The following is a 27,809-nucleotide window of genomic DNA, read 5'->3' as shown; positions in this document are numbered from 1 at the left end:
CAACCCCGGTATACCACATCGATCCAATTCACTCTATTCCTTGCTCTCCTTTCACCCTCCTGCATGTTCAGGCTCCTATCACTCAAAATCTTTTTCACTCCATCTTTCCACCTCCAATTTGGTCTCCCACTTCTCCTCGTTCCCTCCACCTCCAACACATATATCCTCTTGGTCAATCTTTCCTCACTCATTCTCTCCATGTGCCCAAACCATTTCAAAACACCCTCTTCTGCTCTCTCAACCACGCTCTTTTTATTTCCACACATCTCTCTTACCCTTACATTACTTACCCGATCAAACCACCTCACACCACACATTGTCCTCAAACATCTCATTTCCAGCAAATCCACCCTCCTCCGCACAACTCTATCTATAGCCCACGCCTCGCAACCATACAACATTGTTGGAACTACTATTCCTTCAAACATACCCATTTTTGCTTTCCGAGATAATGTTCTCGACTTCCACACATTCTTCATGGCTCCCAGGATTTTCGCCCCGTCCCCCACCGTATGATTCACTTCCGCTTCCATGGTTCCATCCGCTGCCAGATCCACTCACAGATATCTAAAACACTTTACTTCCTCCAGTTTTTCTCCATTCAAACTTACCACCCAATTGACTTGACCCTCAACCCTACTGTACCTAATAACCTTGCTCTTATTCACATTTACTCTTAACTTTCTTCTTTCACACACTTTACCAAACTCAGTCACCAGTTTCTGCAGTTTCTCACATGAATCAGCCACCAGCGCTGTATCATCAGCGAACAACAACTGACTCACTTCCCAAGCTCTCTCATCCACAACAGACTTCATACTTGCCCCTCTTTCCAAAACTCTTGCATTCACCTCCCTAACAACCCCATCCATAAACAAATTAAACAACCATGGAGACATCACACACCCCTGCCGCAAACCTACATTCACTGAGAACCAATCACTTTCCTCTCTTCCTACACGTGCACATGCCTTACATCCTCGATAAAAACTTTCACTGCTTCTAACAACTTGCCTCCCACACCATATATTCTTAATACCTTCCACAGAGCATCTCTATCAACTCTATCATATGCCTTCTCCAGATCCATAAATGCTACATACAAATCCATATGCTTTTCTAAGTATTTCTCACATACATTCTTCAAAGCAAACACCTGATCCACACATCCTCTACCACTTCTGACACCACACTGCTCTTCCCCAATCTGATGCTCTGTACATGCCGTCACCCTCTCAATCAATACCCTCCCATATAATTTACCAGGAATACTCAACAAACTTATACCTCTGTAATTTGAGCACTCACTCTTATCCCCTTTGCCTTTGTACAATGGCACTATGCACGCATTCCGCCAATCCTCAAGCACCTCACCATCATACATACATTAAATAACCTTACCAACCAGTCAACAATACAGTCACCCCCTTACCCCAGTATGAATTATGTACGTTTATACATGTATACGTCTGTGTGTGTGTTATATGTATACATTAAGATGTATAGGTATGTATATGTGCGTGTGTGGACAGGTATGTGTATACATGTGTATGTGGGTGGGTTGGGCCATTTTCTCGTCTGTTTCCTTACACTACCTCGCTAACGCAGGAGACAGCGACAAAGTATAATAAATATAAATAACCTTCTCCATACGTAGCATATACTGAACATTTTCTCATTTTACAGTGTAAAATGCCAATTCAAGGAATTAAGATAATCTGTCAAAGTGTTATGCACATTAGTTCAAATATCACATATGGTGCTTAAAAATTCAGGTTTTGAAAAGTGAAAAAACATTTCTGTACTAAAGGTAGAGCCCTATTATAATTCAAGACAGCCTCAGATTATGCAAATGTGTTGGGGTTAAGGGGTGGATCATACACCATTTAATGAACAACGAAATTCATGGTATCCACAAAAAGTTCCCCTTTTGACCAACATGACTTATAGGATGTGAGCTAATGCTTCCCCATGGGATTTTAAAAAACATTCACAAATCCACTCAGTTTTTTATGAATCAAAGCAAGTTAGCTCACATGGCAGTGCACTCCCATTCATCATTCATTGATTAATTATTGGTGTCTGCCTCAGGTTTGAATTGGGAAGGGCTTTTTCAAAAAGGGAAGAGGAGGGAAAAGCAAATTACACTTCGTATTGCTCAGCCTTCAGTAGGTAATTGCTTTCATGTTCTTCAAAACATATACAGCTCACCTATGGATATAACTCCTCTGGCAACTTAGGGCACACTCACATAGAGGATTAAAGACTAAACAAAAACCTTTAAAATCAAAGACAATCACTGAAATGGCTCACTTTTCAAGGATGCTCTGGGTCCTAAAAAAATAATACCATCCTCTGATGGTAATAAAACCAAAATTACATCAGAGAAAATAACAGATATCTGGATGAGATAACATTTAACATGGGGTCTTTGGAAACTCCCAAAGATCTCAAATGTCAACTTAATCTAGCAAAAGATTCCTTGAAACATGTCAGAGTGAAACAACCTGTATAACATAAAGAGCTTCTGGCAAACAGTCTAGATGAAACAAGGAGTACTGTTATGTTGATCTAAGAGGATCAGTTCCTTAAAGACATGGGAAACTGAGAACTTGGTTGAGTGAACAAATGTTCAGTGGAAATTTCAGCAATAAAAAAAAGGTTTAATTTAGAAGTAAGAGCTGATATTCCACAGGATAGCTTTCAACCATACAAACAATGAAATTCTTATATATATAGTGCAAATGACTGAGAGATGTATAAAAAAAGAGGCAGGAGGTCAAGAGAAAGGTGCAAGAGGTGAAAAAGAGGGCAAATGAGGGTTGGGGTGAGAGAATATCATTAAATCTTAGGGAGAATAAAAAGATGTTTTGGAAGGAAGTAAATGAAAAGTGTAAGACAAGAGAACAAATGGAAACATCAGTGAAGAGGGCTAATGGTGAGGTAATAACAAGAAGTGGTGATGTGAGAATGTGATGGAGTGAGTATTTTGAAGGTTTGTTGAATGTGTTTGATGATAGAGAGGCAGATATAGGGTGTTTTGGTCGAGGTGGTATGCGAAGTAAGAGGGTCAGGAAGAATGATCTGGTAAACAGAGGAGAGGTAGTGAAAGCTTCACGGAAGATGAAAGCCAGCAAGGTGGTGGGGTTGGATGGTAGTGCAGTGGAATTTCTCAAAAAAAAAGGGATGACTGTATTGTTGACTGGTTGGTGAAGATATTCAATGTATGTATGGCTCATGGGAGATGTATAAAAGAAAGAAGCAAGAAGTCAAGAGGAAGATGGAAGAGGTGAAAATGAGGGCAAATGAGAGTTGGGGTGGGAGTATCATTAAATCTTAGGGGGAATAAAAAGATATTTTGGAAGGAGGTAGTTATAGTGCGTAAGACAAGAGAACAAATGGGAACATCAGTGAAGGGGGGTAATGGGGAAGTAATAACAAGTAGTGGTGATGTGAGAAGGAGATGGAGTGAGTATTTTGAAGGTCTGTTGAATGTGTTAGAAGATAGAGTGGCAGATATAGGGTTTTCGGTCGAGATGGTGAGCGAGGTGAGAGGGTCAGGTAGAATGATTTGGTAAACAGAAAAGAGGTAACAAAAGCTTTGTGGAAGATGAAAGCCAGCAAGGCGAATGGGTACGGATGGTATTGAAGTGGAATTTATTAAAAAATGGGTGACTGTGTCATTGACTGGTTGGTGAGGATATTCACTGTATGTATGGCTCATGGTGAGGTGCTTGAGGATTGGCGGAAAGCATGCATAGTGCCATTGAACAAAGGCAAAGGGGATAAAGGTGAGTTTTCAAATTACAGAGGTATAAGTTTGTTGAGTATTCCTGGTAAATCATATGGGAGGGTATTGATTGAGAGGATGAAGGCATGTACAGAGCATCAGATTGGGGAAGAGCAGTGTGGTTTCAGAAGTGGTAGAGGATGTGTGGATCAGGTGTTTGCTTTGAAGAATGTATGTGGGAATCATTCAGAAAAACAAATGGATTTGTATGTAGCATCTAGGGATCTGGAGAAGGCATATGATAGAGTTGATAGAGATGCTCTGTGGAAGGTATCAAGAGTATATGGTGTGGGAGGCAAGTTGCTCAAAGCAGTGAAAAGTTTTTATCAAGGATGTAAGTCATGTGTACGAGTAGGAAGAGAGGAAAGTGATTGGTTCTCAGGTAATGTCTCCATGGTTGTTTAATTTGTTTATGGATGGGGTTGTTAGGGAGGTGAATGCAAGAGTTTTGGCAAAGAGGGGCAAGTATGCAGTCTGTTGTGGATGAGAGGGCTTGGGAAGTGAGTCAGTTGTTGTTTGCTGATGATGCAGTGCTGGTGGCTGATTCAGGTGAGAAACTGCAGAAGCTGGTGACTGAGTTTGGTAAAACGTGTGAAAGAAGAAAGCTGAGAATAAATATGAATAAGAGCAGGGTTATTAGGTACAGCAGGGTTGAGGGACAAGTCAACTGGGAGGTAAGTTTAAATGGAGAAAAACTGGAGGAAGTAAAGTGCTTTAGATATCTGGGAGTGGATTTGGCAACGGATGGAACCATGGAAGTGGAAGTGAGTCACAGGGTGGGGGAGGGGGCAAAAGTTCTGGGAGCATTGAAAAATGTGTGGAAGGCAAGAACATAATCTCAGAAAGCAAAAATGGGTTCATTTGAAGGAATAATGGTTCAAACAATATTATATGGTTGCGAGGCGTGGGCTATAGATAGGGTTGTGCGGAGGAGGGTGGATGTGTTGGGGATGAGATGTTTCAGGACAATATGTGGTGTGAGGTGGTTTGATCAAGTAAGTAATGAAAGGGTAAGAGAGATGTGTGGTAATAAAAAGTGTGGTTGAGAGAGCAGAAAAGGGTGTATTGAAATGGTTTGGTCACATGGAGAGAATGAGTTAGGAAAGAGCTGACAAAGACGATATATGTGTCAGATGTGGAGGGAACGAGAAGTGGGAGACCAAAATGGAAGTGGAAGGATGGAGTGAAAAAGATTTTGAGCAATCAGGGGCGTGAGCATGCAGGAGGGTGTAAACGTGCAAGGAATAGAGTGAATTGGAACAATGTGGTATACCAGGGTCAGCGTTCAGTCAATGGATTGAACCAGGGTATGTGAAGCGTCTGGGGCAAACCATGGGAAGTCTTGTGGGGCCTGGATGTGGAAAGGGAGCTCTGGTTTTGGTGCATCGTACATGACAGCTAGAAACTGAGTGTGAATGAATGTGGCCTTTGTTGTTTTTTCCTAGCGCTACCTTGAGCACGTGCGGGGGGAGGGGATTTGTTTATTTTCTGTGTGACGGGGAGGCGATGGGAATGAATAAAGGCAGCAAGTATGAATTACGTACATGTGTATATATGTATATGTCTGTTTATGTAAATATATGTATATGTTGAAATGTCTAGGTACGTATATGTGCATGTGTGGATGTGTATGTATATACATGTGTATATGGGTGGGTTGGGCCATTCTTTCATCTGTGTCCTTGTGATACCTCACTTACACAGGAGACAGAGACAAAGTATAATAAAAATATAATAACATTCTTCAAAGCAAACACCTAATCCACAAATCCTCTAACAATTCTGAAACCACACTGCTCTTCCCTAATCTCATGCTCTTTACATGCCTTTAGCCTCAAATCAATATCCTCCCATGAAATCTCCCAGGAATACTTGACAAACTTACGCCCCTATAGTTTGAACACACCTTTACCCCCATTGTACAATGGCACTATGCATGCATTCCACCAATCCTCAAACACTTCACCATGATCCATACTTACAATGAATAACATTGCCAACGAATCAACAATACAGTCACCCCCATTTTTAATATATTCCACTGCAATACCATCCAAACCCACCAACTATCCGGCTTTCATCTTTCACAGAGCTTTCATTACCTCTGTTTACCAAACCATTCTCCCTGACCTTCTCACTTAGCACACCACCCCAATCAAAACACCCTATATCTGCCACTCTATCATCAAATACATTCAACAAACCTTCAAAATGCTCACTTCATCACTACTTGTTATTAACTCCCCACTTGCCCCTTCACTGATATCAACATTTGTTTTTTGTCATATGAAAGCTGCATGTTTAGGCCAAACCATGAAAATCGTATTCACTCCAACCCTCCATCTCCAATATGGTCTTCCCATTCTCCTTGTTCCCTCCAATTAACATATAAATCCTCTTTGTAAACCTCTCGTCAGTCAATCCCTCTATATGTCCAAACCATCTCAGCATACTCTCTTCAACTCTCTGTTATAACAACCACAATCATATTCCAACTGTTCACTACAACCCTATCATCACATAACTCTTCTCCCAGTACATATTGATCCCAAACATTTAATTTCCAAAACATTTACCTTCTTCTTATTTCTCATGTATAACCTGTGCCATGCATCCATACAAGATTTCTGGGACTACTAATACACCTTCAAACATACCTATTTTTGCCTTCACACATAGAAGCCACCTCTGCACATTCCTCAATGCTCCCAGTAACTTCATTCCCTCAACTACCCTATGACTCACCTACCCTTGCATGGTTCCATTTGCTGCTATGTCCACTTCCAGGAATCTAAAACACCCCACTTTCTCCAAGTTTACTCCACTGACCTGTCAACGCACTCTTCAAGAGAAACAGAATAAACAAACGAATGAATACAAAATAATGATCAATACTTACTTCACCACCATGCTGCTGGATAACTCTCTTCCAAGTATGCAATGTCTCAAGTGTGACCTCCCCATGGTAGTCAGCAATATAGAATACACAGCCAACCAAGCACAGCTCGCGGGGCACTGCAATTACAGTTATTAGATTTAAAGTCTGTTGTGGATGAGAGGGCTTAAGAAGTGAGTCAGTTGTTGTTTGCTGATGATACATTGCTGGTGATTATTGGTGCATATGCACCTGGGCATGAGAAGAAAGATCATGAGAGGCAAGTGTTTTGGGAGCAGCTAAATGAGTGTGTTAGCGGTTTTGATGCACGAGACCGGGTTATAGTGATGGGTGATTTGAATGCAAAGGTGAGTAATGTGGCAGTTGAGGGAATAATTGGTATGCATGGGGTGTTCAGTGTTGTAAATGGAAATGGTGAAGAGCTTGTAGATTTATGTGCTGAAAAAGGACTGATGATTGGGAATACCTGGTTTAAAAAGCGAGATATACATAAGTATACTTATGTAAGTAGGAGAGATGGCCAGAGAGCGTTATTGGATTACGTGTTAATTGACAGGCGTGCGAAAGAGAGACTTTTGGATGTTAATGTGCTGAGAGGTGCAACTGGAGGGATGTCTGATCATTATCTTGTGGAGGCTAAGGTGAAGATTAGTATGGGTTTTCAGAAAAGAGGAGTGAATGTTGGGGTGAAGAAGGTGGTGAGAGTAAGTGAGCTTGGGAAGGAGACCTGTGTGGGGAAGTACCAGGAGAGACTGTGTACAGAATGGAAAAAGGTGAGAACAATGGAAGTAAGGGGAGTGGGGGAGGAATGGGATGTATTTAGGGAATCAGTGATGGATTGCGCAAAAGATGCTTGTGGCATGAGAAGAGTGGGAGGTGGGCTGTTTAGAAAGGGTAGTGAGTGGTGGGATGAAGAAGTAAGAGTATTAGTAAAAGAGAAGAGAGAGGCATTTGGACGATTTTTGCAGGGAAAAAATGCAATTGAGTGGGAGAAGTATAAAAGAAAGAGACAGGAGGTCAAGAGAAAGGTGCAAGAGGTGAAAAAAAGGGCAAATGAGAGTTGGGGTGAGAGACTATCAGTAAATTTTAGGGAGAATAAAAAGATGTTCTGGAAGGAGGTAAATAGGGTGCGTAAGACAAGGGAGCAAATGGGAACTTCAGTGAAGGGCGTAAATGGGGAGGTGATAACAAGTAGCGGTGATGTGAGAAGGAGATGGAATGAGTATTTTGAAGGTTTGTTGAATGTGTCTGATGACAGAGTGGCAGATATAGGGTGTTTTGGTCGAGGTGGTGTGCAAAGTGAGAGGGTTAGGGAAAATGATTTGGTAAACAGAGAAGAGGTAGTAAAAGCTTTGCGGAAGATGAAAGCCGGCAAGGCAGCAGGTTTGGATGGTATTGCAGTGGAATTTATTAAGAAAGGGGGTGACTGTATTGTTGACTGGTTGGTAAGGTTATTTAATGTATGTATGACTCATGGTGAGGTGCCTGAGGATTGGCGGAATGCGTGCGTAGTGCCATTGTACAAAGGCAAAGGGGATAAGAGTGAGTGCTCAAATTACAGAGGTATAAGTTTGTTGAGTATTCCTGGTAAATTATATGGGAGGGTATTGATTGAGAGGGTGAAGGCATGTACAGAGCATCAGATTGGGGAAGAGCAGTGCGGTTTCAGAAGTGGTAGAGGATGTGTGGACCAGGTGTTTGCTTTGAAGAATGTATGTGAGAAATACTTAGAAAAGCAAATGGATTTGTATGTAGCATTTATGGATCTGGAGAAGGCATATGATAGAGTTGATAGAGATGCTCTGTGGAAGGTATTAAGAATATATGGTGTGGGAGGCAAGTTGTTAGAAGCAGTGAAAAGTTTTTATCGAGGATGTAAGGCATGTGTACGTGTAGGAAGAGAGGAAAGTGATTGGTTCTCAGTGAATGTAGGTTTGCGGCAGGGGTGTGTGATGTCTCCATGGTTGTTTAATTTGTTTATGGATGGGGTTGTAAGGGAGGTAAATGCAAGAGTCCTGGAAAGAGGGGCAAGTATGAAGTCTGTTGGGGATGAGAGAGCTTGGGAAGTGAGTCAGTTGTTGTTCGCTGATGATACAGCGCTGGTGGCTGATTCATGTGAGAAACTGCAGAAGCTGGTGACTGAGTTTGGTAAAGTGTGTGGAAGAAGAAAGTTGAGAGTAAATGTGAATAAGAGCAAGGTTATTAGGTACAGTAGGGGTGAGGGTCAAGTCAATTGGGAGGTGAGTTTGAATGGAGAAAAACTGGAGGAAGTGAAGTGTTTTAGATATCTGGGAGTGGATCTGTCAGCGGATGGAACCATGGAAGCGGAAGTGGATCATAGGGTGGGGGAGGGGGCGAAAATTTTGGGAGCCTTGAAAAATGTGTGGAAGTCGAGAACATTATCTCGGAAAGCAAAAATGGGTATGTTTGAGGGAATAGTGGTTCCAACAATGTTGTATGGTTGCGAGGCGTGGGCTATGGATAGAGATGTGCGCAGGAGGATGGATGTGCTGGAAATGAGATGTTTGAGGACAATGTGTGGTGTGAGGTGGTTTGATCGAGTAAGTAACGTAAGGGTAAGAGAGATGTGTGGAAATAAAAAGAGCGTGGTTGAGAGAGCAGAAGAGGGTGTTTTGAAATGGTTTGGGCACATGGAGAGAATGAGTGAGGAGAGATTGACCAAGAGGATATATGTGTCGGAGGTGGAGGGAACGAGGAGAAGAGGGAGACCAAATTGGAGGTGGAAAGATGGAGTGAAAAGGATTTTGTGTGATCGGGGCCTGAACATGCAGGAGGGTGAAAGGAGGGCAAGAAATAGAGTGAATTGGAGTCATGTGGTATACAGGGGTTGACGTGCTGTCAGTGGATTGAAGCAAGGCATGTGAAGCGTCTGGGGTAAACCATGGAAGGCTGTGTAGGTATGTATATTTGCGTGTGTGGACGTGTGTATGTACATGTGTATGGGGGGGGGTTGGGCCATTTCTTTCGTCTGTTTCCTTGCGCTACCTCGCAAACGCGGGAGACAGCGACAAAGTATAAAAAAAAAAAAAAAAAAAAACATTGCTGGTGGCTGATTCGGGTGAGAAACTGCAGAAGCTGGTGACTGAGTTTAATAAAGTGTCTGAATAAAGAAAGCTGAGAGTAAATGTGAATAAGAGCAAGGGTTCAGTAGGGCTGAGGGACAAGTCAATTGGGAGGTAAGTTTGAATGGAGAAAAACTGGAGGAAGTGAAGTGTTTTAGATATCTGAGAGTGGATTTGGCAGCAGATGGAACCAGGGAAGCAGAAGTGAGTCACAGGGTGAGGGAGGGAGCAAAGGTTCTGGGAGAGTAGAAAAATGTGTGGAAAGCAAGAACATTATCTTGGAAAGCAAAAATGGGTATGTTTGAAGGAATAGTGGTTCCAACAATGTTATATGGTTGTGAGGCATGGGCTATAGAAAAGGTTGTGTGGAGGGTGGATGTGTTGGAAATGAAATGTTTGAGGACATGTGGTGTGAGGTGGTTTGACTGAGTAAGTATGGAAAGGATAAGAGAGATGTGTGGTAATAAAATGAGTGTGGTTGAGAGAGCAGAAGAGGGTGTATTGAAATGGTTTGGTCACATGGAGAGAATGAGTGAGGAAAGATTGACAAAGAGGATAGATGTGTCAGAGGTGGAGGGAAACAGGAGAATTGGGAGACCAAATTGGAGGTAGAAGGATGGAGTGAAAAAGATTTTGAGCGATTGGGGCCTGAACATGCAGGAGGGTAAAAGGTGTGCAAGGAATAGAGTGAACTGTAACAATGTAGCATACTGTTGTCGACATGCTGTCAATGGACTGAACCAGGGCAAGTGAAGCGTCTGGGGTAAACCATGGAAAATTTTGTGGGGCCTGGATGTGGAAAGGGAGCTGTGGTTTCGGTGCATTATACATGACAGCTAGAGACTGAGTGTGAACGAATGTGGCCTTTGTTGTCTTTTTCTAGCGCTACCTTGCGCACGTGCGGGGGTAAGGGGGAGTCATTTTATGTGTGGCGTGGTGGTGACAGGAATGAAGAAAGGCAGCAAGTAGGAATTATGTACATGTGTATATATGTATATGTCTGTGTATGTATATATATGTATATGTTGAAATGTATAGGCATGTAAATGTGCGTGTGTGGAAGTGTATGTACATACATATGTATGTGGGTAGGTTGGGCCATTCTTTCGTCTGTTTTGTTGCGCTACCTTGCTAACATAGGAAACAGCCACAAAGTATAATAATAATATGAGTTAAAGCAATGCTGAGTTTTAACATTCAATTCTTGCAACAACTCTGACGAGACCATGTACCATAAGTAATAATAAACAAGTACAATGAATTTCTGCCACAAAAAATGAGCTCAGAAGAATGAAAAATTATTTCTTTTTGGGGTGGTGTCCAGTGAGGAGAGAGATCTCTTGATCAACTTGATCACCTTGCCTTCTAGAGAGGCTGTTAGCCCTTCACCTGTCATTAAACCACCCATTCAGCAATAGATGGCTAGCTTGCTTGGGGTCCGCCCTCAGCCAATCAGTAATCCCCACCCAATGCTGAGGTCATCACCCCACTGGCCAACCACTGGACAACCTAGTCACTGCATTATTCTTGGAACAAAGGTATCAACTAATGGTGGTCACTGTTAGTTTTCTGAAAAACTGAGGAAAGAAAGGCAGGAGAAACTATTAGAAAATTTGTTAGCAGGATACTACCTTAGAGAAAAAATGCAAAACTTGAATTTCTCTCCAAGACCTGTCAGCTCTGCAAGCTGAGAGCATATTAACATGGATCCAGAGGGTTAGGGAAAAAACCATAAAGTGACCATAAACATCCCATACAGGTTATTTTGCTGCCCATGGGCAAGTGATGAGCAAGTGACAAACCCAATGCACACAAAGTATAACCTTGACATCTAAAGTAAGGTTACATCTGACAAAAAATGTTTGATGAAACATAATTATCATAATTATCCTCGGGAAGGTTCCTAAGAATGGCCAAAATAACAGCTACCTTTCTGAAATCATATGCTCTAACATAATGGCCAAGCTGGGCTAACAAAGGCAGCCTTATCATTCATGAAGAAATATTCTTTGTATAAAGAGTGGTTTCAAAATGCTTTGGCAAAGGAAGGTTGTATACCAAAATAATCTCTGGTTATCTCAAAGTAGTCTCTGTTAGATTTAACCACAGATGATGCATGATGTTATTCAGTACTAATCTTCCAAGAAGGAATCATACCAGGGGTTTTTCAAAATTTACATTTTTTGTTCTTTGCTACAATCCCTGGATTTAGATTTAACTCTAGACAAGTTACATAAAGAAACAAATTTTTAAGTCTTAACATGACTTAAATTGCACCTAATATTCTCCTGTCACTGCCGGATATGAGAACAGATGTCATAATGAGCAACCATCTATTCTTAACACTACCTTGCTAACACATGAAATGGCAATAAAGAATGAAAAAATATAAAACTATTATTCCTGGGGATTAGGGACAAAGATTACTTCCATGTATTCTTTGCATGTTGTAGTAGGCAACTAAAATGGGTGAGAGCAAAAGGCTGAAAATTCTCCCCACCCCTGTTTAACTTTTACAAAAGAAGGAGCAGAGAAGGAAGACAAGTAAATATTTCTTCCTCCAATGCTAAGTAAACCTGTCTTTGACACTACTTCACTAATGAAGAATATGACAAGAATATATGAAAACAAATCTATTCATTTATTTTACTTTCTCGTAGTCTCCCACGTTAACAAGGTAGCACAAGGAAACAGAAGAAAGAATGAACCAACCCACCCACATACACATGTATACACATACATGTCCACACATGCATATATATATATATATATATATATATATATACATAGATGGTATTGCAGTGGAATTTCTTAAAAAAGGGGGTGACTGTATTGTTGACTGGTTGGTAAGGTTATTTAATGTATGTATGACTCATGGTGAGGTGCCTGAGGATTGGCGGAATGCGTGCATAGTGCCATTGTACAAAGGCAAAGGGGATAAGAGTGAGTGCTCATATTACAGAGGTATAAGTTTGTTGAGTATTCCTGGTAAATTATATGGGAGGGTATTAATTGAGAGGGTGAAGGCATGTACAGAGCATCAGATTGGGGAAGAGCAGTGTGGTTTCAGAAGTGGTAGAGGATGTGTGGATCAGGTGTTTGCTTTGAAGAATGTATGTGAGAAATACTTAGAAAAGCAAATGGATTTGTATGTAGCATTTATGGATCTGGAGAAGGCATATGATGAGTTGATAGAGATGCTCTGTGGAAGGTATTAAGAATATATGGTGTGGGAGGCAAGTTGTTAGAAGCAGTGAAAAGTTTTTATCGAGGATGTAAGGCATGTGTACGTGTAGGAAGAGAGGAAAGTGATTGGTTCTCAGTGAATGTAGGTTTGCGGCAGGGGTGTGTGATGTCTCCATGGTTGTTTAATTTGTTTATGGATGGGGTTGTTAGGGAGGTAAATGCAAGAGTTTTGGAAAGAGGGGCAAGTATGAAGTCTGTTGGGGATGAGAGAGCTTGGGAAGTGAGTCAGTTGTTGTTCGCTGATGACACAGCGCTGGTGGCTGATTCATGTGTGAAACTGCAGAAGCTGGTGACTGAGTTTGGTAAAGTGTGTGGAAGAAGAAAGTTAAGAGTAAATGTGAATAAGAGCAAGGTTATTAGGTACAGTAGGGTTGAGGGTCAAGTCAATTGGGAGGTGAGTTTGAATGGAGAAAAACTGGAGGAAGTGAAGTGTTTTAGATATCTGGGAGTGGATCTGGCAGCGGATGGAACCATGGAAGCGGAAGTGGATCATAGGGTGGGGGAGGGGGCGAAAATTCTGGGGGCCTTGAAGAATGTGTGGAAGTCGAGAACATTATCTCGGAAAGCAAAAATGGGTATGTTTGAAGGAATAGTGGTTCCAACAATGTTGTATGGTTGCGAGGCGTGGGCTATGGATAGAGTTGTGCGCAGGAGGATGGATGTGCTGGAAATGAGATGTTTGAGGACAATGTGTGGTGTGAGGTGGTTTGATCGAGTGAGTAACGTAAGGGTAAGAGAGATGTGTGGAAATAAAAAGAGCGTGGTTGAGAGAGCAGAAGAGGGTGTTTTGAAGTGGTTTGGGCACATGGAGAGGATGAGTGAGGAAAGACTGACCAAGAGGATATATGTGTTGGAGGTGGAGGGAACAAGGAGAAGAGGGAGACCAAATTGGAGGCGGAAAGATGGAGTGAAAAAGATTTTGTGTGATCGGGGCCTGAACATGCAGGAGGGTGAAAGGAGGGCAAGGAATAGAGTGAATTGGAGCGATGTGGTATACCGGGGCTGACGTGCTGTCAGTGGATTGAATCAAGGCATGTGAAGCGTCTGGGGTAAACCATGGAAAGCTGTGTAGGTATGTATATTTGCGTGTGTGGACGTATGTATATACATGTGTATGGGGGGGGGGTTGGGCCATTTCTTTCGTCTGTTTCCTTGCGCTACCTCGCAAACGCGGGAGACAGCGACAAAGTATAAGAAAAAAAAAAAAAAAAAACATACATAGACATATACATATACACAAATGTACATAACTCATACTTGCTGCCTTTATTCATTCCCATCGCCACCCCGCCACACATGAAATGACAACCCCTCACCCCGCACACATATGAGGAAGTGCTAGAAAAAGACAACAAAGGCCACATTCATTCACACTCGGTCCCAATCACCAGTCTTTTAGCACACAAATCCACAAGCTCTTCACCATTTCCATTTACAACACTGAACACCCCATGTACACCAATTATACCCTCAACTGCTACATTACTCACTTTCGCATTTAAATCACCCATCACTATAACTCGGTCTCATACATCAAAGCTGTTAACAAACTCACTCAGCTGCTCCCAAAACACTTGCCTCTCAAGATCTTTCTTCTCATGACCAGGAGCATAGGCACCAATAATCACCCATCTCTCTCCATCCACTTTCAGTTTTACTCACATCAATCTAGAGTTTACTTTCTTACACTCTATCACATACTCCCACAACCCCTGCTTCAGGAATAGTACTACTCCTTCCTTTGCTATTGTCCTCTCACCGACCCCTGACTTTACTCCCAAGACTTTCCCAAACCACTCTTCCCCTTTACCCTTGAGTTTTGTTTCACTCAGAGATAGAACATCCAGGTTTCTTTCCTCAAACATACACCTATCCCTCCTTTCTTCTCATCTTGGTTACATCCACACACATTTAGACACTCCAATCTGAGCCTTTGAGGAGGATGGGCACTCCCCGGTTGACTCCTTCTTCAGTTGAATGTGTGTGGATGTAACCAAGATGAGAAAAAAAGGAGAGAGAGCTAGTATGTTTGAGGAAAAAAACCTTGATGTTCTGGCTCTGAGTGAAATGGAGCTCAAGGGTAAAGGGGCAGAATGATTTGGAAAAGTCTTGAGAGTAAAGTCAGGGGTTGGTGACAGTACCAGAGTTAAAGAAGGAGTAGCACTACTCCTGAAGCAGGTGTTGTGGCAGTGTGTGATAGAGTGTAAGAAAGTAAATTCTAGATTGATGTGTTTAAAACTGAAAATGGATGGAGAGAGAGATGGGTGATTACAGGTGCTTATGCACCTGGTCATGAAAAAAAAGATCATGAGAGGCATATGATTTGGGAGCAGCTGTTGAGAGTGTGTCAGTAACTTTGGTGCACAGGACCGGGTGTTAATGATGGGTGATATACATGCAAAGGTGAGTAATGTGGCAGTTGAGAGAATAATTAGTGGACATGGGGTATTCAGTGTTGTGAATAGAAATGGTGAAGAGCTTGTGGATTTGTGCTGAAAAAAGACTGGTGATTGGGAATAACTGGTTTAAAAAGAGATTTTTTTTTTTTTTTTGCTTTGTCACTGTCTCCCGCGTTTGCGAGGTAGCGCAAGGAAACAGACGAAAGAAATGGCCCAACCCACCCCCATACACATGTATATACATATGTCCACACATGCAAATATACATACCTACACAGCTTTCAATGGTTTACACCAGACGCTTCACATGCCCTGATTCAATCCACTGACAGCACGTCAACCCCGGTATACCACATCGATCCAATTCACTCTATTCCTTGCCCTCCTTTCACCCTCCTCCATGTTCAGGCCCCGATCACACAAAATCTTTTTCACTCCATCTTTCCACCTCCAATTTGGTCTCCCACTTCTCCTCGTTCCCTCCACCTCTGACACATATATCCTATTGGTCAATCTTTCCTCACTCATTCTCTCCATGCGCCCAAACCATTTCAAAACACCATCTTCTGCTCTCTCAACCACGCTCTTTTTATTTCCACACATCTCTCTTACCCTTACGTTACTTACTCGATCAAACCACCTCACACCACACATTGTCCTCAAACATCTCATTTCCAACACATCCATCCTCCTGCGCACAACTCTATCCATAGCCCACGACTCGCAACCATACAACATTGTTGGAACCACTATTCCCTCAAACATACCCAATTTTGCTTTCCGAGATAATGTTCTCAACTTCCACACATTCTTCAAGGCTCCCAGGATTTTCGCCCCCTCCCCCACCCTATGATTCACTTCCACTTCCATGGTTCCATCCACTGCCAGATCCACTCCCAGATATCTAAAACACTTTACTTCCTCCAGTTTTTCTCCATTCAAACTTACCTCCCAACTGGCTTGACCCTCAACCCTACTGTACCTAATAACCTTGCTCTTATTCACATTTCTCTTAACTTTCTTCTTTCACACACTTTACCAAACTCAGTCACCAGCTTCTGCAGTTTCTCACATGAATCAGCCACCAGCGCTGTATCATCAGCGAACAACAACTGACTCATTTCCCAAGCTCTCTCATCCACAACAGACTTCATACTTGCCCCTCTTTCCAAAACTCTTGCATTCACCTCCCTAACAACCCCATCCATAAACAAATTAAACAACCATGGAGACATCACACACCCCTGCCGCAAACCTACATTCACTGAGAACCAATCACTTTCTTCTCTTCCTACACGTACACATGCCTTACATCCTCGATAAAAACATATGTGAGTAGAAGAAATTATTAGATTACGTGTTAATTGATAGACGTGTAGACAAGACTTTTGGATGTTAATGTGCTGAGAGAGGCAGCTAGTGGGATGTCTGACCACTAACTTGTAAAGATGAAGGTGATGATTTGGAGGGGTTTTCAACAAAAAAAAAAAAAAAAGAAAATGTTAGGGAGAAGAGAGTGATGAGAGTAAGTGAACTTGAAAAGGAGACTTGTGTGAGGAAGTACCAGGAGAGACAGCATGTAGAATGGCAAAAGGTGAGAGCAAATGATGAGAGGGGAGTGGGTGAGGAATGGGATTCATTTATGGAAGCAGTGATGGCATGGTCAAAGGATGCATGTGGCAAGAGAAAGGTGGGAGGTGGGCACATTAGAAAGGATAGTGAGTGGTGGGCTGAGGAAGTAAGGTTGTTAGTGAAAGAGAAAAGAGAGGCATTTGGATGATACTTACAAGGAAGGACTGCAAATGACTGGGAGATGTATAAAAGAAAGCAGAAGAAGATCAAGAGGAAGGTGCAAGGGTTGAAAAAGAGAGCAAATTCTAGGGAGAATAAATGGATGTTTTGGAAGGAGGTAAACATCGCGTGTAAGAAAAGAAAACAAATGGGAACATCAGTGAAGGGGGCATGGGTGGTGTGATAACAGGTAGTGATGAAGTAAGATGGATATGGAGTGAGTATTTCTGAAGGTTTGTTGAATGAGTTTGATAACAGAGTGGCAGATGTAAGGTGTTTTGACTGGGGTAGTGTGCAAAGTGAAAGGGTCTGAGAAAATGGTTTGGTGAACAGAGAAGAGGTAGTGAAAGCCTTGCGGAAGATGAAATCTGGCAAGGTGGCAAGCTCGGATGGTATTGCTGTGGAATTTATCATGAAAGGGGGTGACTGTGATGCTGACTGGTTAGTAAGGATATTCAATGTATGGATGGACCATGGTGAAGTACCTAAGGACTGGCAGAAAGCATGCATAGTACCGCTGTACAAAGGTGAAGGGGATAAAGGTGAGTGTTCAAACTACAAAGGCATAAGCTTGTTGAGTTTTCCTAGAAAATCATATGAGAGGGTATTGATTGCGAGGTTGAAGGCATGTACAGACCATCAGATTGAGGAGAAGCAGCGTGGTTTTACAAATGGCAGAGGATGTGTGGATCAGGCACTTTGCTTTGAAGATTATGTGTGAGAAATACTTAGAGAATCAGATGGATTTGTATGCAGAATTTATCGATCTGGAGAAAATAATGATATGGTTGATAGAGATGCTTTGTGGAAGGTCATAAAAGTATATGGTGAGGGAGGTAAGCTGCTAGAAGCATTGAAAAGTTTTTACCAAGGATGTAAGGCATGTGTATGAGTAAGAAGGGAGGAGAGTGATTGGTTCTCAGTGAAGGTCGGTCTGCAGCAGGGGTGTGTGATGTCCCCAAGGTTGTTTAATTTGTTTATGGATAGGGTGGTTAAGTAGGTAAATGCAAGAGTTTTGGAGAGAGGGACAAGTATGTAATCAGTTGGGGATGAGAGGGCTTGAGAAGTGTCAGTTGTTATTGGCTGATGATACAGCACTGGTGGCTGATTCAAGTGAAAAACTGCAGAAGTTGGTGACCGAATTTGGAAAAGTGTGTGAAAGGAGAAAGTTAAGAATAAATGTGAATAAGAGCAAGGTTATTAGGTTCAGCAGAGTTTAGGGACAAGTTAGTTGGGATGACAGCTACAGACAGAGTGTGAACAAATGTGGCCCTTTTTGTCTGTTAGAGACGGAGTGTGAACAAATGCGGGCCTTTTTGTCTGTTTTCCTGGTGTTACCTAACTGAAGCAGGGGGTAGCGATGCTGTTTCCTGTGTGGTGGGGTACTGCCAGGAATGGATAAAGGGAAGGATGTAGGAATATGTACAAGTATATATATAGCGCCATTGTACAAAGGCAAAGGGGACGAAATTGAGAGCTCAAATTACAGAGGTATAAGTTTGTTGAGTATTCCTGGGAAATTATATGGAAGGGTATTGATTGAGAGGGTGAAGGCATGTACAGAGCATCAGATTGGGGAAGAGCAGTGTGGTTTCAAAAGTGGCAGAGGATGTGTGGATCAGGTGTTTGCTTTGAAGAATGTATGTGAGAAATACTTAGAAAAGCAAATGGATTTGTATGTAGCATTTATGGATCTGGAGAAGGCATATGATAGAGTTGATAGAGATGCTCTGTGGAAGGTATTAAGAATATTTGGTGTGGGAGGCAAGTTGTTAGAAGCAGTGAAGAGTTTTTATCGAGGACGTAAGGCTTGTGTATGTGTAAGAATAAAGGAAAGTGATTGGTTCTCAGTGAATGTTGGTTTGTGGCAGGGGTGTGTGATGTCTCTATGGTTCTTAAATTTGTTTATGGATGGAATTGTTAGGGAGGTGAATGCCAGAGTTTTGGAAAGAGGGGCAAGTATGCAGTCTGTTGTGGATGAGAGAGCTTGGGAAGTGAGTCAGTTGTTGTTCGCTGATGATACAGCGCTGGTGGCTGATTCGGGTGAGAAACTGCAGAAGCTAGTGACTGAGTTTGGTAGAGTGTGTGAAAGAAGAAAGTTAAGAGTAAATGTGAATAACAGCAAGGTTATTAGGTACAGTAGGGTTGAGGGACAAGTCAACTGGGAGGTAAGTTTGAATGGAGAAAAACTGAAGGAAGTGAAGTGTTTTACATATCTGGGAGAGGATCTGGCAGCGGTTGGAACCATGGAAGCGGAAGTGAATCATAGGGTGGGGGAGGGGGCGAAAGTTCTGGGAGCATTGAAGAATGTGTGGAAGTCGAGAAAATTATCTCGGAAAGCAAAAATGGGTATGTATAAAGGAATAGTAGTTCCAACAATGTTGTATGGTTGCGAGGCGTGGGCTATGGATAGAGTTGTGCGCAGGAGGATGGATGTGCTGGAAATGAGATGTTTGAGGATAATGTGTGGTGTGAGGTGGTTTGATCGAGTAAGTAACGTAAGGGTAAGAGAGATGTGTGGAAATAAAAAGAGCGTGGTTGAGATAGCAGAAGAGGGTGTTTTAAAATGGTTTGGGCACATGGAGAGAATGAGTGAGGAAAGATTGACCAAGAGGATATATGTGTCGGAGGTGGAGGGAACGAGGAGAAGAGGGAGACCAAATTGGAGGTGGAAAGATGGAGTGAAAAAGATTTTGTGTGATCGGGGCCTGAACATGCAGGAGGGTGAAAGGAGGGCAAGGAATAGAGTGAATTGGAGCGATGTGGTATACAGGGGTTGACGTGCTGTCAGTGGATTGAATCAAGGCATGTGAAGCGTCCGGGGTAAACCATGGAAAGCTGTGTAGGTATGTATATTTGTGTGTGTGGACGTGTGTATGTACATGTGTATGGGGGGGGTTGGGCCATTTCTTTCGTCTGTTTCCTTGCGCTACCTCGCAAACGCGGGAGACAGCGACAAAGTATAAAAAAAAAAAAAAAAAAAAAAATAAAGGAATAGTGGTTCCAACAATGTTATATGGTTACGAGGCGTGGGCTACAGATAGAGTTGTACGGAGGAGGATGGATGTGCTGGAAATGAGATGTTTGAGGACAATATGTGGTGTGAGGTGATTTTGATCAAGTAAGTTATAATAGGGTAAGAGAGATGTGTGGTAAATAAAAAGAGTGTGGTTGAGAGAGCAGGAGAGGGTGTTTTGAAATGGTCACATGGAGAAAATGAGTGAGGAAAGATTGACCAAGAGGATATATGTGTCAGAGGTGGAGGGAACGAGGAGAAGTGGGAGACCAAATTAGAGGTGGAAAGAGGGAGTGAAAAAGATTTTGAGTGACTGGGGCCTGAACATGCAGGAGGGTGAAAGGCGTGCAAGGAATAGAGTAAATTGGAACAATGTGGTATACCAGGGTCAACGTGCTGTCAATGGATTGAACCAGGGCATGTGAAGCGTCTGGGGTAAACCATGGAAAGTTCTGTGGGGCCTGGATGTGGAAAGGGAACTTTGGTTTCAGTGCATTATTACATGACTGATAGAGACTGAGTAAGAGCAAATGTGGCCTTTGTTGTCTTTTCCTAGCGCTACCTCACGCACATGCGGGGGAGGGGGTTGTGATTTCATGTGTGGCGGGGTGGCAATGGGAATGAATAAAGGCAGACAGTATGAATTATGTACATGTGTTTATATGTATATGTCTGTGTGTGTATATATATGTATACGTTGAGACGTATAGGTATGTATATTTGTGTGTGTGGATGTGTATGTATATAAATGTGTATGTGGGTGGGTTTGGGCCATTCTTTCGTCTGCTTCCTTGCGCTACCTCACTAACGCGGGAGACCGACAAAGGAAATAAAAAAAAGAAAATATATATATATATATATATATATATATATATATATATATATATATATATATATATATATATATATATATATATGTACATGTCTGTGTATGTGTATGTATATGTATGTACGTATGTATAAGTTGATATGTTATTATCATTATTATTCTGCTTTGTCGCTGTCTCCAGCCTTAGCGAGGTAGCGCAAGGAAACAGACGAAAGAACAGCCCAACCCATCCACATACACATGTATATACATACACGTCCACACACGCAAATATACATACCTATACATCTCAATGTATACATATATATACACACACAGACATATGCATATATACACATGTACATAATTCATACTATCTACCCTTATTTATTCCCATCGCCACCCCGCCACTCATGGAATTACAGCCCCCTCCCCCTTCATGTGTGCGAGGTAGCACTAGGAAAAGACAACAAAGGCCCATTCGTTCACACTCAGTCTCTAGCTGTCATGTAATAATGCACTGAAACCACTGCTCCCTTTCCACATCCAGGCCCCACACAACTTTCCATGGTTTACCCCAGACGCTTCACATGCCCTGATTCAATCCACTGACAGCACGTCGACCCCGGTATACCACATCGATCCAATTCACTCTATTCCTTGCCCTCCTTTCACCCTCCTCCATGTTCAGGCCCCGATCACACAAAATCTTTTTCACTCCATCTTCCACCTCCAAATTGGTCTCCCACTTCTCCTCGTTCCCTCCACCTCTGACACATATATCCTATTGGTCAATCTTTCCTCACTCATTCTCTCCATGTGCCCAAACCATTTCAAAACACCATCTTCTGCTCTCTCAACCACGCTCTTTTTATTTCCACACATCTCTCTTACCCTTACGTTACTTACTCGATGAAACCACCTCACACCACACATTGTCCTCAAACATCTCATTTCCAACACATCCATCCTCCTGCGCACAACTCTATCCATAGCCCACGACTCGCAACCATACAACATTGTTGGAACCACTATTCCTTCAAACATACCCATTTTTGCTTTCCGAGATAATGTTCTCAACTTCCACACATTCTTCAAGGCTCCCAGGATTTTCACCCCCTCCCCCACCCTATGATTCACTTCCACTTCCATGGTTCCATCCAGCTGCCAGATCCACTCCCAGATATCTAAAACACTTTACTTCCTCAGTTTTTCTCCATTCAAACTTACCTCCCAACTGACTTGACCCTCAACCCTACTGTACCTAATAACCTTGCTCTTATTCACATTTCTCTTAACTTTCTTCTTTCACACACTTTACCAAACTCAGTCACCAGCTTCTGCAGTTTCTCACATGAATCAGCCACCAGCGCTGTATCATCAGCGAACAACAACTGACTCATTTCCCAAGCTCTCTCATCGACAACAGACTTCATACTTGCCCCTCTTTCCAAAACTCTTGCATTCACCTCCCTAACAACCCCATCTATAAACAAATTAAACAACCATGGAGACATCACACACCCCTGCCGCAAACCTACATTCACTGAGAACCAATCACTTTCCTCTCTTCCTACACGTACACATGCCTTACATCCTCGATAAAAACATATGTGAGTAGAAGAAATTATTAGATTACGTGTTAATTGATAGACGTGTAGACAAGACTTTTGGATGTTAATGTGCTGAGAGAGGCAGCTAGTGGGATGTCTGACCACTAACTTGTAAAGATGAAGGTGATGATTTGGAGGGGTTTTCAACAAAAAAAAAAAAAAAAAGAAAATGTTAGGGAGAAGAGAGTGATGAGAGTAAGTGAACTTGAAAAGGAGACTTGTGTGAGGAAGTACCAGGAGAGACAGCATGTAGAATGGCAAAAGGTGAGAGCAAATGATGAGAGGGGAGTGGGTGAGGAATGGGATTCATTTATGGAAGCAGTGATGGCATGGTCAAAGGATGCATGTGGCAAGAGAAAGGTGGGAGGTGGGCACATTAGAAAGGATAGTGAGTGGTGGGCTGAGGAAGTAAGGTTGTTAGTGAAAGAGAAAAGAGAGGCATTTGGATGATACTTACAAGGAAGGACTGCAAATGACTGGGAGATGTATAAAAGAAAGCAGAAGAAGATCAAGAGGAAGGTGCAAGGGTTGAAAAAGAGAGCAAATTCTAGGGAGAATAAATGGATGTTTTGGAAGGAGGTAAACATCGCGTGTAAGAAAAGAAAACAAATGGGAACATCAGTGAAGGGGGCATGGGTGGTGTGATAACAGGTAGTGATGAAGTAAGATGGATATGGAGTGAGTATTTCTGAAGGTTTGTTGAATGAGTTTGATAACAGAGTGGCAGATGTAAGGTGTTTTGACTGGGGTAGTGTGCAAAGTGAAAGGGTCTGAGAAAATGGTTTGGTGAACAGAGAAGAGGTAGTGAAAGCCTTGCGGAAGATGAAATCTGGCAAGGTGGCAAGCTCGGATGGTATTGCTGTGGAATTTATCATGAAAGGGGGTGACTGTGATGCTGACTGGTTAGTAAGGATATTCAATGTATGGATGGACCATGGTGAAGTACCTAAGGACTGGCAGAAAGCATGCATAGTACCGCTGTACAAAGGTGAAGGGGATAAAGGTGAGTGTTCAAACTACAAAGGCATAAGCTTGTTGAGTTTTCCTAGAAAATCATATGAGAGGGTATTGATTGCGAGGTTGAAGGCATGTACAGACCATCAGATTGAGGAGAAGCAGCGTGGTTTTACAAATGGCAGAGGATGTGTGGATCAGGCACTTTGCTTTGAAGATTATGTGTGAGAAATACTTAGAGAATCAGATGGATTTGTATGCAGAATTTATCGATCTGGAGAAAATAATGATATGGTTGATAGAGATGCTTTGTGGAAGGTCATAAAAGTATATGGTGAGGGAGGTAAGCTGCTAGAAGCATTGAAAAGTTTTTACCAAGGATGTAAGGCATGTGTATGAGTAAGAAGGGAGGAGAGTGATTGGTTCTCAGTGAAGGTCAGGTCTGCAGCAGGGGTGTGTGATGTCCCCAAGGTTGTTTAATTTGTTTATGGATAGGGTGGTTAAGTAGGTAAATGCAAGAGTTTTGGAGAGAGGGACAAGTATGTAATCAGTTGGGGATGAGAGGGCTTGAGAAGTGTCAGTTGTTATTGGCTGATGATACAGCACTGGTGGCTGATTCAAGTGAAAAACTGCAGAAGTTGGTGACCGAATTTGGAAAAGTGTGTGAAAGGAGAAAGTTAAGAATAAATGTGAATAAGAGCAAGGTTATTAGGTTCAGCAGAGTTTAGGGACAAGTTAGTTGGGATGACAGCTACAGACAGAGTGTGAACAAATGTGGCCCTTTTTGTCTGTTAGAGACGGAGTGTGAACAAATGCGGGCCTTTTTGTCTGTTTTCCTGGTGTTACCTAACTGAAGCAGGGGGTAGCGATGCTGTTTCCTGTGTGGTGGGGTACTGCCAGGAATGGATAAAGGGAAGGATGTAGGAATATGTACAAGTATATATATAGCGCCATTGTACAAAGGCAAAGGGGACGAAATTGAGAGCTCAAATTACAGAGGTATAAGTTTGTTGAGTATTCCTGGGAAATTATATGGAAGGGTATTGATTGAGAGGGTGAAGGCATGTACAGAGCATCAGATTGGGGAAGAGCAGTGTGGTTTCAAAAGTGGCAGAGGATGTGTGGATCAGGTGTTTGCTTTGAAGAATGTATGTGAGAAATACTTAGAAAAGCAAATGGATTTGTATGTAGCATTTATGGATCTGGAGAAGGCATATGATAGAGTTGATAGAGATGCTCTGTGGAAGGTATTAAGAATATTTGGTGTGGGAGGCAAGTTGTTAGAAGCAGTGAAGAGTTTTTATCGAGGACGTAAGGCTTGTGTATGTGTAAGAATAAAGGAAAGTGATTGGTTCTCAGTGAATGTTGGTTTGTGGCAGGGGTGTGTGATGTCTCTATGGTTCTTAAATTTGTTTATGGATGGAATTGTTAGGGAGGTGAATGCCAGAGTTTTGGAAAGAGGGGCAAGTATGCAGTCTGTTGTGGATGAGAGAGCTTGGGAAGTGAGTCAGTTGTTGTTCGCTGATGATACAGCGCTGGTGGCTGATTCGGGTGAGAAACTGCAGAAGCTAGTGACTGAGTTTGGTAGAGTGTGTGAAAGAAGAAAGTTAAGAGTAAATGTGAATAACAGCAAGGTTATTAGGTACAGTAGGGTTGAGGGACAAGTCAACTGGGAGGTAAGTTTGAATGGAGAAAAACTGAAGGAAGTGAAGTGTTTTACATATCTGGGAGAGGATCTGGCAGCGGTTGGAACCATGGAAGCGGAAGTGAATCATAGGGTGGGGGAGGGGGCGAAAGTTCTGGGAGCATTGAAGAATGTGTGGAAGTCGAGAAAATTATCTCGGAAAGCAAAAATGGGTATGTATAAAGGAATAGTAGTTCCAACAATGTTGTATGGTTGCGAGGCGTGGGCTATGGATAGAGTTGTGCGCAGGAGGATGGATGTGCTGGAAATGAGATGTTTGAGGATAATGTGTGGTGTGAGGTGGTTTGATCGAGTAAGTAACGTAAGGGTAAGAGAGATGTGTGGAAATAAAAAGAGCGTGGTTGAGATAGCAGAAGAGGGTGTTTTAAAATGGTTTGGGCACATGGAGAGAATGAGTGAGGAAAGATTGACCAAGAGGATATATGTGTCGGAGGTGGAGGGAACGAGGAGAAGAGGGAGACCAAATTGGAGGTGGAAAGATGGAGTGAAAAAGATTTTGTGTGATCGGGGCCTGAACATGCAGGAGGGTGAAAGGAGGGCAAGGAATAGAGTGAATTGGAGCGATGTGGTATACAGGGGTTGACGTGCTGTCAGTGGATTGAATCAAGGCATGTGAAGCGTCCGGGGTAAACCATGGAAAGCTGTGTAGGTATGTATATTTGTGTGTGTGGACGTGTGTATGTACATGTGTATGGGGGGGGTTGGGCCATTTCTTTCGTCTGTTTCCTTGCGCTACCTCGCAAACGCGGGAGACAGCGACAAAGTATAAAAAAAAAAAAAAAAAAAAAATAAAGGAATAGTGGTTCCAACAATGTTATATGGTTACGAGGCGTGGGCTACAGATAGAGTTGTACGGAGGAGGATGGATGTGCTGGAAATGAGATGTTTGAGGACAATATGTGGTGTGAGGTGATTTTGATCAAGTAAGTTATAATAGGGTAAGAGAGATGTGTGGTAAATAAAAAGAGTGTGGTTGAGAGAGCAGGAGAGGGTGTTTTGAAATGGTCACATGGAGAAAATGAGTGAGGAAAGATTGACCAAGAGGATATATGTGTCAGAGGTGGAGGGAACGAGGAGAAGTGGGAGACCAAATTAGAGGTGGAAAGAGGGAGTGAAAAAGATTTTGAGTGACTGGGGCCTGAACATGCAGGAGGGTGAAAGGCGTGCAAGGAATAGAGTAAATTGGAACAATGTGGTATACCAGGGTCAACGTGCTGTCAATGGATTGAACCAGGGCATGTGAAGCGTCTGGGGTAAACCATGGAAAGTTCTGTGGGGCCTGGATGTGGAAAGGGAACTTTGGTTTCAGTGCATTATTACATGACTGATAGAGACTGAGTAAGAGCAAATGTGGCCTTTGTTGTCTTTTCCTAGCGCTACCTCACGCACATGCGGGGGAGGGGGTTGTGATTTCATGTGTGGCGGGGTGGCAATGGGAATGAATAAAGGCAGACAGTATGAATTATGTACATGTGTTTATATGTATATGTCTGTGTGTGTATATATATGTATACGTTGAGACGTATAGGTATGTATATTTGTGTGTGTGGATGTGTATGTATATACATGTGTATGTGGGTGGGTTGGGCCATTCTTTCGTCTGCTTCCTTGCGCTACCTCACTAACGCGGGAGACCGACAAAGGAAATAAAAAAAAGAAAAAATATATATATATATATATATATATATATATATATATATATATATATATATATATATATATATATATATATATATGTACATGTCTGTGTATGTGTATGTATATGTATGTACGTATGTATAAGTTGATATGTTATTATCATTATTATTCTGCTTTGTCGCTGTCTCCAGCCTTAGCGAGGTAGCGCAAGGAAACAGACGAAAGAACAGCCCAACCCATCCACATACACATGTATATACATACACGTCCACACACGCAAATATACATACCTATACATCTCAATGTATACATATATATACACACACAGACATATACATATATACACATGTACATAATTCATACTGTCTGCCCTTATTTATTCCCATCGCCACCCCGCCACTCATGGAATTACAGCCCCCTCCCCCTTCATGTGTGCGAGGTAGCACTAGGAAAAGACAACAAAGGCCCATTCGTTCACACTCAGTCTCTAGCTGTCATGTAATAATGCACTGAAACCACTGCTCCCTTTCCACATCCAGGCCCCACACAACTTTCCATGGTTTACCCCAGACGCTTCACATGCCCTGGTTCAATCCATTGACAGCACGTCGACCCCGGTATACCACATCGTTCCAATTCACTCTATTCCTTGTATGCCTTTCACCCTCCTGCATGTTCAGGCCCCGATCACTCAAAATCTTTTTCACTCCATCTTCCCACCTCCAAATTGATCTCCCACTTCTCCTCATTCCCTCCACCTCTGACACATATATCTTTCTTGGTCAATCTTTCCTCACTCATTCTCTCCATGTGACCAAACCATTTCAAAACACCCTCTTCTGCTCTCTCAACCACACTTTTTATTTCCAC

The 27,809-nt window shown here is 42.3% G+C and overlaps 1 protein-coding gene across 1 annotated transcript in view; it reads right to left on the bottom strand.

Annotated features, from left to right (window-relative positions):
* The window catches only part of LOC139749045 (uncharacterized), a 410,591-nt gene that overhangs the window by 222,689 nt on the left and 160,093 nt on the right, over positions 1-27,809 (bottom strand). Inside the window, exon 9 of the mRNA XM_071662507.1 lies at positions 6,690-6,805. Coding sequence (XP_071518608.1) covers positions 6,690-6,805 — 116 coding nt within the window. The remainder of the gene's footprint in view (positions 1-6,689; positions 6,806-27,809) is intronic.

Source organism: Panulirus ornatus, chromosome 1 (assembly GCF_036320965.1).
Source record: "Panulirus ornatus isolate Po-2019 chromosome 1, ASM3632096v1, whole genome shotgun sequence".
NCBI classification, from domain to species: Eukaryota; Metazoa; Arthropoda; class Malacostraca; order Decapoda; family Palinuridae; genus Panulirus; species Panulirus ornatus.
This window is presented reverse-complemented; position numbering and strand designations above follow the sequence as displayed.